The 15,346-nt window shown below is 27.9% G+C and overlaps 1 protein-coding gene across 2 annotated transcripts in view; it reads left to right on the top strand.

Annotated features, from left to right (window-relative positions):
* The first annotated feature begins 4,890 nt into the window (after nt 1-4,890).
* Nucleotides 4,891-15,346, top strand: part of LOC100165106 (sialin) — an 18,083-nt gene continuing 7,627 nt past the window's right edge. Inside the window, exons 1-5 of one of the 2 annotated variants that reach the window (XM_008182082.3) lie at nt 4,891-5,126; nt 5,201-5,302; nt 11,658-11,818; nt 12,118-12,348; nt 12,741-12,828. In XM_008182082.3, the coding sequence (XP_008180304.1) occupies nt 5,260-5,302; nt 11,658-11,818; nt 12,118-12,348; nt 12,741-12,828 (523 nt within the window). In that variant the 5' untranslated portion in view covers nt 4,891-5,126; nt 5,201-5,259. Of the gene's footprint in view, nt 5,303-11,657; nt 11,819-12,117; nt 12,349-12,740; nt 12,829-15,346 lie in introns of both variants that reach the window. The other variant, XM_008182081.3, reaches the window with a different exon arrangement.

Below are 15,346 nucleotides of genomic sequence, written 5' to 3'. Positions count from 1 at the left end.
GACTATAATGTTACAATCAGGTTTTTTTAATATACAGCCGTTAGAACAAACGTTTTCTACAAATTAAATTAAAGTTTTTATTTAAATTATTAAATAATATGATTGATTGTCCCAACATTACTATTACTGCAAAAAATAAATTTTAAAATAAATCCAATAAACTACCGATCAAAACATTCAACTAAAAATTATATGCAAAATTCTCCATCCAATATTTTAATGTCCGCGGGTAACTCAATAAAAAATATTGATTTTTTTTGTAATTCTTTAAATATGTTTATGGCAAATGTTTTAAGAAATACATAACAAATTAGGTACCTACTATAATAGTTCAATAGAAGCATAATAAATATTTCGTTTTTATTTCATCTTGTTTTTTATTTTATAAATTTATATATTATAATGTATGATATTAATACTAAATAATACCTATTTCTTCTTTTATTATTACTTTTATTATTATTACTATTATTATTCTTATTATTTATATTATTATTATTGTTATATATAAAACACCGAAAATATATTTAGATAATATAATATTATATACATATTATTATAGAAAAAAAAAAAAACTGTAATTGGAAATTATTTCCGTAATAAAGAAAATATTATTATTATTATTATTATTATTATGTAGTCTATACGTGAATCAAACGTTATCGTTGTCGTTAGTTTGATATAATTTCCCTCGTATTCAATCATATTTTGTCATCATTATAAATATTTTAATATAGGTACGTAGGTACTAATTATTTTTCTAGCGCAAAAAAGGTTTTTTTTCCAGAGTCGATTTTCGCCCCACCTGCACACGCCTATGATTATTTTATTTATAATTTGTATAGGTATAAAATAATAATATTTAATAGGTAATTGTAATAATAGTACTAGAAAAAATTTAATTTAATTTGGCTTATTGCGAATGCTCAAAGCTCAAACACTTCATATAGTCATACTGTGAAATTATTTTTAAGTTATAATCTAATAGTTTGTTATTGATATAGTTTCCCCCTAGTATTTGGGCTAGTGCTAGTCCAGAACGTTTACGAAAGTACAAATAATATTATGTGGACCATACCTACACATTATATTATTAATTTTACGTACGGGTATATTTTTTTCCGTGTGGAAACTTATATGTACGGGTGTATTTTTTTCTGTGCAGAGGGAACTTACATATATACCCGCTTACCCAAGACAGGATTAAGGATCAATTGGCCCCCGGGACACCTAAAACTTAGTGGGTCCCCTTTCAAATTGAACTTTAAAATAATTGTATCATTACATATTAACGACTTTATATTATTGTATAATTTTTACCATACAAAAAATATACAGACTACAGAGTGTATCATAATATTATGTTATACCAAAAAAATTATGTCATTGTACGCTGGTTTTTTTTAACAATTATCAATCGATGATATGGAATTTCATTAAAACAAAAAAAGACGTGTTTCTTTATTTTTAACAAGCAATTTTTTACATTTTCAAAATTTTTAAACACGCAGTTGTACCAATAATAAAATCGACTTTATTTTTTAAAACGGTAACCACTATATTTTTTTATGGATTCTGGTAAAACTTTTTTTCTGAATATTTTGACAGTCAAATGATCATTTTTGGCTCGCTAGGCTAACTATGGTCCTCTAAAGTTTAGTTTAATATGCATTAATACTTTTAACTGAAATACCTAATTTACAAGAGCTAAATATTTTTTTCTTATAACTACCTTTTTCTATACTTAAATAGTCAAATCGGTAATTTAAAATGCTCAAAAAAAAAAAAAAAAACACAAACAAAATGGTTGGCAAACATAGTTCATTATTTATAGTAATTTTTCGTGGTATAAAATGGAGAACAATTTTATTTTATAATTATTAATAATAATTTACCTACTAATTAGTATACCTACCTACTTAAATAATAATTTTTTTTTTGAAAACTATCTTGGACGCGTTAAAAAAATATATTTTTGGGATAAAGATGAGTCCCCAAAATCAATGACCGTGCCCCCCTTGCCCCTCCATAATTCGGGCTTGCGCTTACCTGCTATGTTTCGAGTGGGAACTTACTGAATCCCCATAAAATAATGTAGAAAAAATGATAAGACAAGCTGACTGTACCCGATACGCGGACATGAAAAGATTGGCTTTAATAGAGAAGAATGGAAAACCAGATTTGTAACAATAAGACAAGGCCTTTTTAGAGAAGAAGAAGAAGAATATAACGACAGGTGCAATTTAGGGAGCGGGCAGGGGGTTTTGGGTTAATAAGCAATTACCATCGTGGCGGGGCGATTGTAAACTCTCCCGATTTTAATCACCTATAAACTCTTCCAAGTCTGTAATAACATGATAATTATCTATATCAGGGTTTGACAACCTTTTTAACCATGTGAGCTATATTTTTTATCAACTTTTCATCGAGGGCCTCATTTCTAAAAAAAAATGTATACCTATATAACATAAGTACCTAATATTAATAATTGTATTACTACTATATTTAGTTATTTTACATGAAAATATGATTATAAAAAAATACAAATTTTACAGAAAAATTCCTTTTATAAAAAAAGAAAATTTTAAATTGTAAATTAATGTAATTTCTGTGCCTGCAATTTATTAGTGAATTTTTCGATATCACCTTGCAAACTTGTCGTTGAGACTTGTTGTAATACTGAAATAATATGTAAATGTTGATCACTTTTCATAAAAAATTATTTCACTTGCTAATATCCCGTAATAATATCATATACCCAACACTTTATATTTAATAAAGCTAATTTCATGCTCTTAAAATATTGTAAATATTTAAACTGAATTAATTAATTTTTAAAGTGCCTATATAATTGTATTTCTATTTTACCGGACACCTTTTTTTTTGCAATTTTTTTTGTTGGTGCTCGAACTTAGTTTTGAAGTTATATCTATTTGATGTACGAGATCTACCTTCCTTAAATTCAAGGGATATTTTCGGTTTTAATTGTCCGAGCGAGCGCAGCGAGTAAGATTATACCATGTCGGGTGTATAATATGTGCTTTTAATAATTGTGTTTTACAACTCAAGGGATGTTTTCGATTTTAATTGTCTGTGTATTGTGTAATGGTAAAATACAATTATCATTAATATTATTATTATTACCTTAGGGTTTAGGTAAACAGTAGCTTATGTTTTTATATATTATAATTTATTATAGTATCTTGTCACATGTCTCGTGCTTTTTAATAATTAATTATTATTGTTGTGACAGCAATGTTTGTTTTTACCTGATATAATATACTGATTAATGTTGTAAATTATAATAAAAACACATACACGATGACGATGCATAGTAGCAGGTATAAGGATAGCCGTCCAAGCGAGCACAGCGAACGAGTAACCACGCCGGACGTGTATAATATGTACCTAATTTAAATTAGCTATTCTCACTTCACCATCTATTTTAGTATGCTTATTAGAATTGACATACGTTAAAACAAAAAAAATATCAAAAAATGGGTGTCCGGTAAAGTGGAAAAGTTCCATGATAAAGTCAATGCCCATTGGAAATGAGTCATCTGAATTCTGAATATTGATTACTGACTTCGGTCTACAAGAGCTGGTATATGAAGTATATAAGGTTGATAGCTAGTAGGTAGATTACTATACCGTTGTCAGTATGCGGTTTATGGTATAACATTGTATAATATCTATAGTTGATACAATAATACTTTTGAGTGATCAAAAAGGAAAATTCCCTGTATTTTTCAATACAATCGATTGTGAAATCAAATGTTTATATTAGCATTTTTTTATATATAATAAAATTTTAAAAATATTTCAACTCTGTTTGAGCATATGATAGTCATTTTTTTTATTTTATATACATATTGATATAAATATTTTTGCAGGATCAGAAAGCTTAAAAGCATAATAAAAAAACACGGTTCTTATAAATATTTGAAGTTAAAATTAGGATGATATTAGATAATAAACGAAGAATAATTGCGTTTTTAGTTATTTTTCTGTAATACCTATAACTATCACTATGGTTAGTACTTTAAACTTTTAACGTATGTTATTATATTCTATAGGGTTTATACAATGACATTTTTAAATACAATATTTCGACAAAAATTAATTAAGCCTTCTGTATAATAGGTACCTACTAATATAGTAAAATAAATTACTTTTACAGCAATACTATCATTAAATATACTCAGTAAATATATTTAAAAAAAAGATTAGGTTAGGTTAGACTAACTGACCGTCTTCGCTCAAAACCGTTTATCGTGTGCGTATACAATGATCTTATGCCATTGAATTAAAATTTTATACATCCAATACAGTTATCTACTCGACACATAGGTACTCTAGGCAGAGCGGTTACCTACTTTACCCCCTTTTAATTACTATTGAAATTCTACTTACATGGTTCTCTATTAATATTTAATAATAATAATAATAATGAACTTTATTGCAACAACATAAATAATACAAAAAAGAATGACATAAAATAATATTAGATAGGTATTGCAGCACCCCTTTAAATCAAAGCTTGTGCTGGGGGACGTTATTAAAACCATAATAATTTATGAAAAATGTAAAAAAACCTTGGCCATTCGATTCCAAATTACCCATAGGTAATCTTTTTCTATGATGGTACAAAATTAACGTTGGAATAAACTTAGCTATATAATATTAATATTAAATTGGTTATTCGCATCGTCAATATAATAATATTACCTATATTATATCTTCTAAATTTTATATTTTCGAGGAAACATAGCATGCTATCAATCAGAATATACGATGCGGTTAAAATCAGGTGATAAACGGTACCTATTATATAGGTAGGTAGGTAATGTTATTTTGCCATTATAATTGTGTCGCGCGTTATCTGCTCTCAAAGTCGACCGGGCAGGCGTGGGGCAACGAGGTGCCGCTGTTACCGAACCGCGTGGCAAGTGAACTTCGATAACCGACCACTTAGTACCATACTTCTATGTAACATTACACTACAGTATTGTTATTGTTACCGCGAGCAAACGTCAAAGCCGAAAGCGCATCAGTCCCGTCTCGACGCGCGAACGAGTTCCATCGTCGTCCGCCGTATTGCGTCTAGCGCGTCGTCATAATACCTAGTATAATATTATTAATTATTTTCCTCGTTCATCGTCTTCACATGATAAAAATAATATTTTATCCTCATAAATAGATACTACCGGGGTATAATATTTACCGTTTATCCAGCAGCTGTACACGAGCTGCAGTGACATGCATTCGAAAGCGCGTCTGCTCGAAGACGAATTTTCCGAACGTAAGCAATCTCGTATTATATATTATTTAATATAATAATAATAAATTAACATAATTATATCAGGTTATCGTGTTACAATGTAACTGCTGGTACCTATATCTATGTGTATTATGTACATAATATTATGATAGTTATGTACTTGAGTGTTCCGGGTTTTGACCTGGGTGATTACCTATCAAGCCTTTTTTTGTTTCAATAATTAATTTAATAAATAGGTGTAATATTATAATTGTTTTAGGCTGTAACTATAATATAGTATTATCAGGTCCGTGCCAGCAGGTTACTATTATTATTTTAAAATAAGAAACTCGTGAATATGTCACTGTCGCATACACAAGCTATACATTTTATTTTTACTTACCTATATTATAACGTATTATTACGTATTATTATATATTCTTATTTTGTTGATATACCTAACTATATTATATTATCTACGTTAGTAATAAAATTATATTGTTCTGTTTATTGTACAAGAGTATACGTCTTACCCAAAGGGCCCTCAGGGCTCAGAGGCTAGATTCAAACCTTTAGCGCCTATAAGGTCCATAGCTATTGGCAGATTAAAGGGGGAGCTTTAAAATATATTCTTACACAAAATTAGCCAATTAATGACATAAGTAAATCTTGACCATGCATTTCCAAATCAACGCCTATGCCCAGGTCAAGTATTTACCTGCCTTTATAATATAAACTATAATTATTTATATACAATTGGCATATATATATATATATTATAACTGGCTATATAGCTATACGTTGCCCATCGTGAAATCTACATCAGTTATTATAGGTCAAACAATATATTGTAATGATTTGTCATTTTTCTTTAGCTCAATGCAAACGGTTTCAAAATCACACGATACCCCACTATATGTCCACATTGCTATGAAATATACTAATAAGTTATACGTTATTTGTATAATAATATGATAATAGGTATATTATAGACACTAGACAGGTATAATAGGTGGTAGGAATAGTAAATAAAGAAATCACGCGGACTCTGTGTATGTATGTTTTATTTTTGACAGCCAAATATGTGCTTGTTTAATTGTTATTTATATAGCGCAGATTTTTATACCACGTGTTTCACATCAAACAAGTGTTTTAACTGTAACAGCTGTTAGTTGATGTCCTCTATGATTACGCAAGTAAAATAAAACAAAACCGTACATATGGGGCTATCGGAAATCAAAAATTAGGTACCTATAATATAAGTAATCTCGTAAGTAATTAATCATAAAACCGATTTCTAAAAACTATTTTTCAAAAAATGTTCTGCTCAGAAACCTCGTCAGAAACTAAAATTAAGAAAAATTAAGATTGCTTGATCTTTTTTAAGTTGGGTAGGAGTTGAAGGTCTTATAAGTATAGCTACAAATGGTAAATTAATATTGAAATATTATGAATACCTAAATTATATTTTAAACAAAGAGGCTTGCTCTGCTCTGCTCTGCTCGCTCTGCTACAATCGATAATCCCCTCGGATATCTGGAAGTATTATCTAAAATACTTTTTATATTTCAATATCAAGTACCTATAACTGCATTTTTAGTTTTCTTTAGAATATTATTTATTTGTTTTTTGATTGGCCTGAGAATTATACGGGGAATTATATATATAACACTGGGAACTAAAAATTTTTTTTTATGTAATAAAGAATTATTAGAAATCAAATTTTATACAGTTAATTTAAGCTTAACAAATACTAAATTAATGTACATTCAACCGTTATTATCAATAACAACCAAATCCAAATTTTTATGCATAGTTCTACATACATATATGATAAAAAAAAAAAAAGGGGGACAAGTAGGTAACCGATCTGCTAGTATAGGTGTGGAGTATACATTATTGTGATTGGGTAAGTTACCAAAATGGACGGGTTAAATTAAAATTCAATGATAATAATATTCATTGCATACGAAAAATGATTTTTAACGAGGGTAGAAGTCGTCTGTCAGACTTTTTTATTGTTATATTTTATAAAAAAAAAAAACTAATAAAACTAGAAAGTTTAAAATATCCAGAAAATATCTATAAGCGGCTCAAAATATACGTAAGTAGTAAAAATATTTTGAAAATTATACCATGTACCTACCTATATATAAAATGATAATATAAAATTTTTGTGAAAGTTTCAAGTATATTTGTTGTTATTCGTTTTTTAATTAAAACAAAATTACAAAATCATTTTTGTTGTAATTTAGGTAGACATACCGCTATGCGAAAAAATTCTTATTTTTAAATATTATATAATTAAATATTTAAATATATACTAAGTAGTAAGTATATTACACTTAGTATTTAGTAATACAGTGGAATCTCGGTATCTCGAAGGTTTATGGGACCAAAAGATTCATTATACAGAAACTTCGAGATACCGAGGTTCAATTGTAAATAGGTTAACAGACCGATCCACTCAAATTTAACACATAAGTACGTCATGTATATATTATAGTGACCTACTCAATGGCGAGGTACACTCGACTGTTGACACCTGCTATACAGCAGAACGGACGAGCGGTTACCTCCTTTAAAAGTTTTATCTGTAAGTATTATGAATTAAAAACTAATATATTTTATATATTTCAGCACCTAGGTACTTATTTTTATATTTTATATTATTGTGTAATATTGTTGTCGAAAATCGTTTACGCTGAAACGTATAATCATAATGTTTACTAGACCACAGCTTTTATGGTAAAACCACACAGATGTAGTATTGAGTGAATATGATACGGGTTGCACCCTAGGGGATTTTATTATATGGTCTACTCAAACTGGTGTACGTAAAATAAAATTGTTATTTGAAACAAAAATATTAAATATTGTTGTAACAGTATTATATACTGTTGGCCATATTATACACCTACGTGGCTACATAATTTCTACAATATGTTTCTAGTTTGTTGAGAGCCGCAAGGTTCAAATAAAGATGTAATTTGATTTTCAGATGTATAAGTTCGTTTAGCATAGCTAGTTAAAATTAAAAATAATTTTCCGTATTAAATATTTATATTTATATATATACCTCAATATATACCTAATTATGGAACAATGTCTACAATAATCTATAGAATAAGTACTCGCGAATATGTACCATATTATAATAGCCAATAAGTACCATGCAATTTTAAGCTTCTCGTACCTATTTTTACAAAATTAAATCCTAATCATATGTTTGAATTTTGATCAAAATTATGATCAATGGCAGTTGATGATTTAGTTTGTTTTCTAGACAGGGAGGAGGTAGCCACATATTTTCGGTCCAAAAATTCTAATGTGCAGGTTACTTGCGTAGTTACGTGAGTATAAACTATGAACCATGAACTAAAAATGATAATATGATACTGAAATGTTTAGGTAGGGAGTGGGCAGAGAATGGTGACCTATAAGCAACTTATACAAATTAAATTAAAAAGGATATTTAAATTTTATACAGAATAATTCTAATTTACTGTTTTGAGGATTAAAGAATATTATATTAAACTATACATCCTAATCCATACATTAGATTATTAAATGTATGTTTTTTTCATAATTACATATAAACACGGTATATTTTCAAATTTAATAATCCATCAAAAAATAATTTTTTTCGTTTATTTATCAAAATATTCAATAATATGAAGGGTTTGCTGTAAAAGACAAAACTGAAGAAAAATAAAGTTTTTGGAACTAAGACATAAAAATCATTATTGATCCATTATTGATTTCATTGATGAACATTCCATACATAATTGTCTTCGTCTATATAGTATCTATAGTTTGTATAGCTATTTTATATTATTCAAGTTTAATGTCTAGTGCCTTTATCTATAATATAGTAGATTGAACGATGCAGAACATATTGGAATAGACTAATAATAATCTCCAGCACCAATTCAACGCTTTCAACCACAATAGTTTGTGATTATATGATTCATGGCCACGGATAACATATTATTAATAATGATTTATCGCAGATATCGTTCGTTGTTATACATAATGTATTATAGCTTATAAGTAACCCTTTAATACCTACCCAATAGTAAAATGAAGATTGATTAAATCAATAAAAAATAGTAAATAGGTACCTACTGATAAAAATAAAAATATTACAAGTCAATCAATGTTTTTTTATTAGATATCTATAGTATCTTACATGAATTTGTCAAACATGGTAGGTATTACATACAAATAATCAAAAAATGAAGTAAAATACTGATTATTATACGCATTCAATTATTGTAAAAAGTAAACAAATATGTGCCTAAATTCAGAATAAATGTATGTATTTACAATCAGCATTGTTCTATCTTGATGTAAATTAATAATTCGTTTGTAAAAATATATGATGTTTTGTCGCACGAATATGCAAAACCAAAAAGTTCATAAATATTAAAATTTTAAGCACATATCAAACGTAAATCATTATTTATTTATTTTCTTGAATGTATATTATTCTTCTGTAGATATATATCCATAACGACATAACATGTGAATATTACTTTATACTTGACAGTATTTATTTACCTACTAATTATTATTTAAATAATTGATTGTTCTATAATATAATGCGTATAAAACAAATATTTAAGAATCTATGTATTATTATTTAATTATCATCGCGTTGACTTGTATACCTATATAGTATAATAATCACTAAACATCTAAACAACACAATATACTATGACCTTACAACTCAGTAATGATTCATAACCAAATATTTAAGTTCTACAATATTTATAAATACTTTATCATCTTTATCATTTAAATATATCAATATTCATAAATAGCCAAATATGATAGGTATTAATATATATATATGTATATTGTATATAACTGATGGATAACACACATTCATAAGATGATCAAAAACGTGCGATACTGTGATAGTTAAATATTGCAAACATAGCTCATAGCCTATAGAGTACCTACTTATAATAGTATGTAGACTCCATGATTATTCATCGGATTTTCATTTGCTGTTTCACAGGGAAAATATGATAATATTGTTACGCTTCAAATCAGATAAAAATGTAATTTTGTAAAATAATAACATTTATTTTTACCAGGTTATTCGTGTTTTGGACAGTTAGTTTATGCATTGATAGTTCAACATATTTTATTTCTCAATTTTTTCTGTTTAAGTATAGGTACGTACCTAAACAGGTTTTTCCTATTTTCTTTTAGATAGGTAATCGTCATTTACTGTGGTCGTCCGATTTTTGAATCACAATCATAATTATAACACCATTTAAAATATAATAGGCTATTAGAAATATCACGTTGAGTTAAATCTTAAATAACCATTACTTAGTAGGTTATTTTATATGCAATATGCTTATGAGTTATGAATAGTAATCAATAATAGTGATTCGGTGTTGCAATGGTTGAGATTGAGAAGTTTAAACAGGATGTTGCATGGATGAACAGGGTGGACATTTTTGTTTCCCGTCTAACCTTATTATAAGTGCTACATTTAATTAAAATAAGGTAAGATGGGATACCGACATGACGCAGATGGGATTCTTTCATTTTTTTTTTTATAAGATATTGATGATGCATTACCGGGTGTCTATTTCGGATACCTATATTGATGGAAATTTCAATTTTCATGGATATGCTAACTGCTCAGTGAGATAGCTTATAGACTATAGTGGTACCTATTATGTATTTGTAGTGGTAGGTTTGTAGTAAATACTATTACTATTTATCATATATATAAAAGGGCCCGTACATTGTATAAATAAATAAAATAAATAAATATTTAGTAAGCACCTAATAAAATATAATAATAATATGTGTTGTTGAGCTAATTAATATGTTGTTGTACTTACTTATAATATCGAATAAAATACCTAAAAATCCGTCAAATAATTGAATTTGATCATTGTCTATACTAAACAAAAAGTTAAATCTTTATCTTATTTTAATATTTATTTACAATACAACTATATTGAATAATGAATGTTTTGAAATATAAGTTTACGATTGCATTATAATTATTATTTATTACATATAAATGTAATCATAATATTAATTGGTCGTATCTACTTAAATAGGTACTAATTCTCTATGCCATTCAAGGCTTTTATATTATATATTATGCTACAATTTCACCCGAACGGTACTTCTATTTATTATTTCAGATATTATATACACGTATGTGACGTACATCCCATGTATTACGGTGTCGTCGTAGCGACCCTTTTTTTATATAAAAATTATATGCAATTATATATATTTATTAATAAATATTATTACTTTTAATGTGGGTGAGTTAGTGGGACTTGAATTCGCGACACGTTTTGAAAATACTCTGGGCGCCACAAATATTATGTAATTTATTGTTTTTTTTTTATAGGTGGCAAAATTCCTGGCGTTCGATACCTGCAGAGTTTTTTATTGTTTCTATGCCTTTTCGCAGCTTACCTGTTGCGTGTTAGCATATCCGTCGCGATAGTGGCTATGACGCCTGACAAGAATTCTACTGACTTCTTACTCGAAACGCATTACCACATTCCTGTTAGTAAGACTTTTGTGACTATTTCACATTACCTGCAATATATATTCAATGTTTCATATATTATTTGATCATTGTTAATGTTTTTATCGCCTTTTGATTTCCCGATATAAATACAGTGAAACCTTCCCTAACAGACACCTCCGAATAGAAGACGTTTTTTTTGGGGAACAAAATACACATTTTCTACAAATTGAACCCTCTGAATAGCGGACAAAATTTCAGCAACCAAAAGTGTCCGGTATTTAGAGGTTTCACTATATTATAATACTATATATATTCTGCGCATGTGGATCAAAAGGTATTCAATTGGACACAACACGCGAAGAGTTTGATCTTAAGCGCATTTTTCTGGGGCTATCTCATCATGAACCTGCCAGCAGCCATGATCGGTCGCCGGTACAACAATCAAATGCTATTGGCCATGAGTATGATGTTGACCGTAGCTCTCAGTCTAGCCACACCATCATTAGTGGTTGCTTTCAATTGGCCGGTGCTCGTACTTATTCGGTTCTTACAGGGCCTTACTCAGGTATGACTGCACTCATGCAAAATTATTAAGATAGAGCATAGAAATAATTTTGATATTTATCGAATAAAAAAATTAGGAAATCATGTAGATAATGATTATACAAAATTAATCAAACATTAATTATTTGCAGAAATCCAGGGTTACTTTTACGGATAATTTATCATATAACAACTACCTAGGTACATCTAGGTACATCTATATGTAATAATAATTATTTAATAATTATTTAATTACGAATATAAATTATATATCGTATTATCACCTATACCTGGTTTCTGTTTGTCTGATCCGCATGTATTAATCCACCTTATTCACCTTATGTGATATGTGGGTACAATTATTATTTTTTTGTTATGTTTCAATAATATTTGTTATGTTTATTGTACATATAGGCGTTCACCATGCCAATGATACATGGCATCAGCGCCAAGTGGGCGCCACCGAATGAACGTGGTCGTCTCGTTGGATTTGTATTGGGAGGTAAACCATTTTATTGAACTCTCGTACGAGGCACTCTTCAAAAGTAAGATCAACTCGAAAACTATTCTTTGGCCGCAATAACCATCTTAAATTAATCTGACCCATACATACTGCAACCTTAAGTACTTATAATCGTATAAAGTCGTAAATATAAAGTATAATATGGCTACAAATGTCATTACTATCTATACTTATTTTTTCACCAAGCCAAGTATATTTTGATACAGCAAATCGCTATTATATAATACATAAACACATTGCTACATTTTTAAATATTTGATAAAAATGCATTCAAATTAAAAAAATAATTACAATTGTACGTATTTATTAACAAGCTATAGTAGGTATTAGTATAATTACCTACATGTGATTTAAACGACTCAATTTGAAACTCTTATGATTGAATTATCAATTATAACTGAAAAATAAGTAACTTTATTTTATAAAAATATAACTGCAGATGCGAAACGTATAACGACTAATGAGTACCTATATAAGGACATTGAACATACATATCATAATGTTAAGAGAGTACACTTAATTCCAATGAACTTTGTATTAAATTCATAATTAATCCTCTTATTACCAACTGTTTAAGTATATATCTGTATACGCACATCACTATGTGTGTATTAATAATTTGTTGCATATATTACTGTTATAAATTATTATCAACGAATTAAAACTTGAAACTCTACCAAAGCTATCATGAGTTTGGTATCTCGGAGAAATGTAATCCTATTAACCTCGATACATACATCTCTGCATGAACTGTTATTTTATATGAAAATATAAAATCATAACTTCTTGATGAATGCCTACTTGTTTTTATCTATTGACACTAAGTATCAAGGACCAATAAAGGTTCTTAAAAGTTTATGTAACAAACTGTGGAGTACACATAATTGATGATTGGGGTGATAATATCGTACATATTATTATTATATTATTCTTATTGACTTTAAAGTCAGTATAGGTACTGCATGCCGTAGAACGGTATGAATAGGTTCGCGGTAAAAGCAGTTGAAAATAATTATAAAGGGAAAACTATAAGAACCATTAAAGAGGAATCTTGTATTCATTTTTCAAGGTTTTTTACTTACCAACAAAAATTTTACCATTGGTGAACTGGAAAAAAAATTAAAATTTCTATATATAGCCCATAAGATCCACCTTTTTTTGAAATTATACAATGTCAAGAAAATGCTACTATAAATATTTAATGACTATTTCAAGTTTCTACCTTCATTAAATTTTGAATTATAACAATATAGGTTTAAATCATATAGATTTTGTGAATTTTTTTTTGTTTTTCTCGACTATTTTGAACCGGGAGTTTTTGCTTTTGTGTCTCACAATTCTCAAAGGTCTAACTAAATCTGATTTGCTACCAGAAAACACCCTCAATACATTTTGAAGACTGAAGTATATTTACTTCCCAAAAAGCACACATCATTATAAAAGCAATACTTTCTGAGATATTACATGTAATACTAAACTGTGTATGAAATACAAAATGGATAACAAGTGTATAAATGTATAATATAATATTAGTACTAATGGACACGTCATATATTTTCGTTTTTAGACAACTATAATCTGCATAAATATGTCGTGATTGTGATTTATGATCCTATAGTTGGACAATATAATATTTTAGGTAACCTTAATTGGTTTGTTGCAAACTATGCATGGTAATTATTCCCGCCTTCTAAAATAAAACTTGAGATTATTAATATAACTAGTACTTATATAAATACATAATTTATTATATTGTAATATAGACAATCTTTATTCAATGATATTAAATATTGTTCTTAATTATTTCTAATTTATCTGCCTTTGAAACAATATACTAGGAGCCTTCTATTAAATTTTCAAGCTTTTTTATCCAACAAATAAAATTTTATTGATATTTTTAGAAAAAAAACTAAAAAAAAATGAAAACTGACAATGTCCGTAAAGAGCTCAAAATAAGTCAAAATATTTTGAAAATTTTATCGTGTATAGAAAATGGAAATGTAAACATTCAGTCAAAATTTCATGCATCCACGGTCATTTTTTTTAAAGTTACACCAAAAACCAAAATCGATTTTCTCGAAAACAGATTTTGCGTAAAAATTCCCGTTTTTCCTTAATTTTTCTTTTGTTTTTCCCGGCGCTTTTGAAAACTACTGGAAATTTAAATTTTGACCTCCCCAATGCACCAACGATATTCACTTTCTGATCGAACAAGATACTGAAGTTGAAAATCGTAGCATTATTTCGACTACTTATCGTGTACACAGACACAAAAAAAATAAAAAAAAAATAAAAAAATAAAAAAATAAATAAAAAAATAAAAAAACACACATCATTGTAAAATCAATACATTCATCGTTCCACTCAGAATCTAAAATAAAGAGTATTTAATTATGATTATTTTACAATGTAAAACAATGTGTTAATTAATCCTGTATGTTAAATTTCAACAAATAACTATCACCACTGTTTATCTTGTAGTTTTCTCATACAAATC

Source organism: Acyrthosiphon pisum, chromosome A1 (assembly GCF_005508785.2).
Source record: "Acyrthosiphon pisum isolate AL4f chromosome A1, pea_aphid_22Mar2018_4r6ur, whole genome shotgun sequence".
NCBI classification, from domain to species: domain Eukaryota; kingdom Metazoa; phylum Arthropoda; class Insecta; order Hemiptera; family Aphididae; genus Acyrthosiphon; species Acyrthosiphon pisum.
The sequence above is the reverse complement of the archived record's forward strand: the minus strand, read 5'-3'. Positions and strand labels throughout refer to the sequence as shown.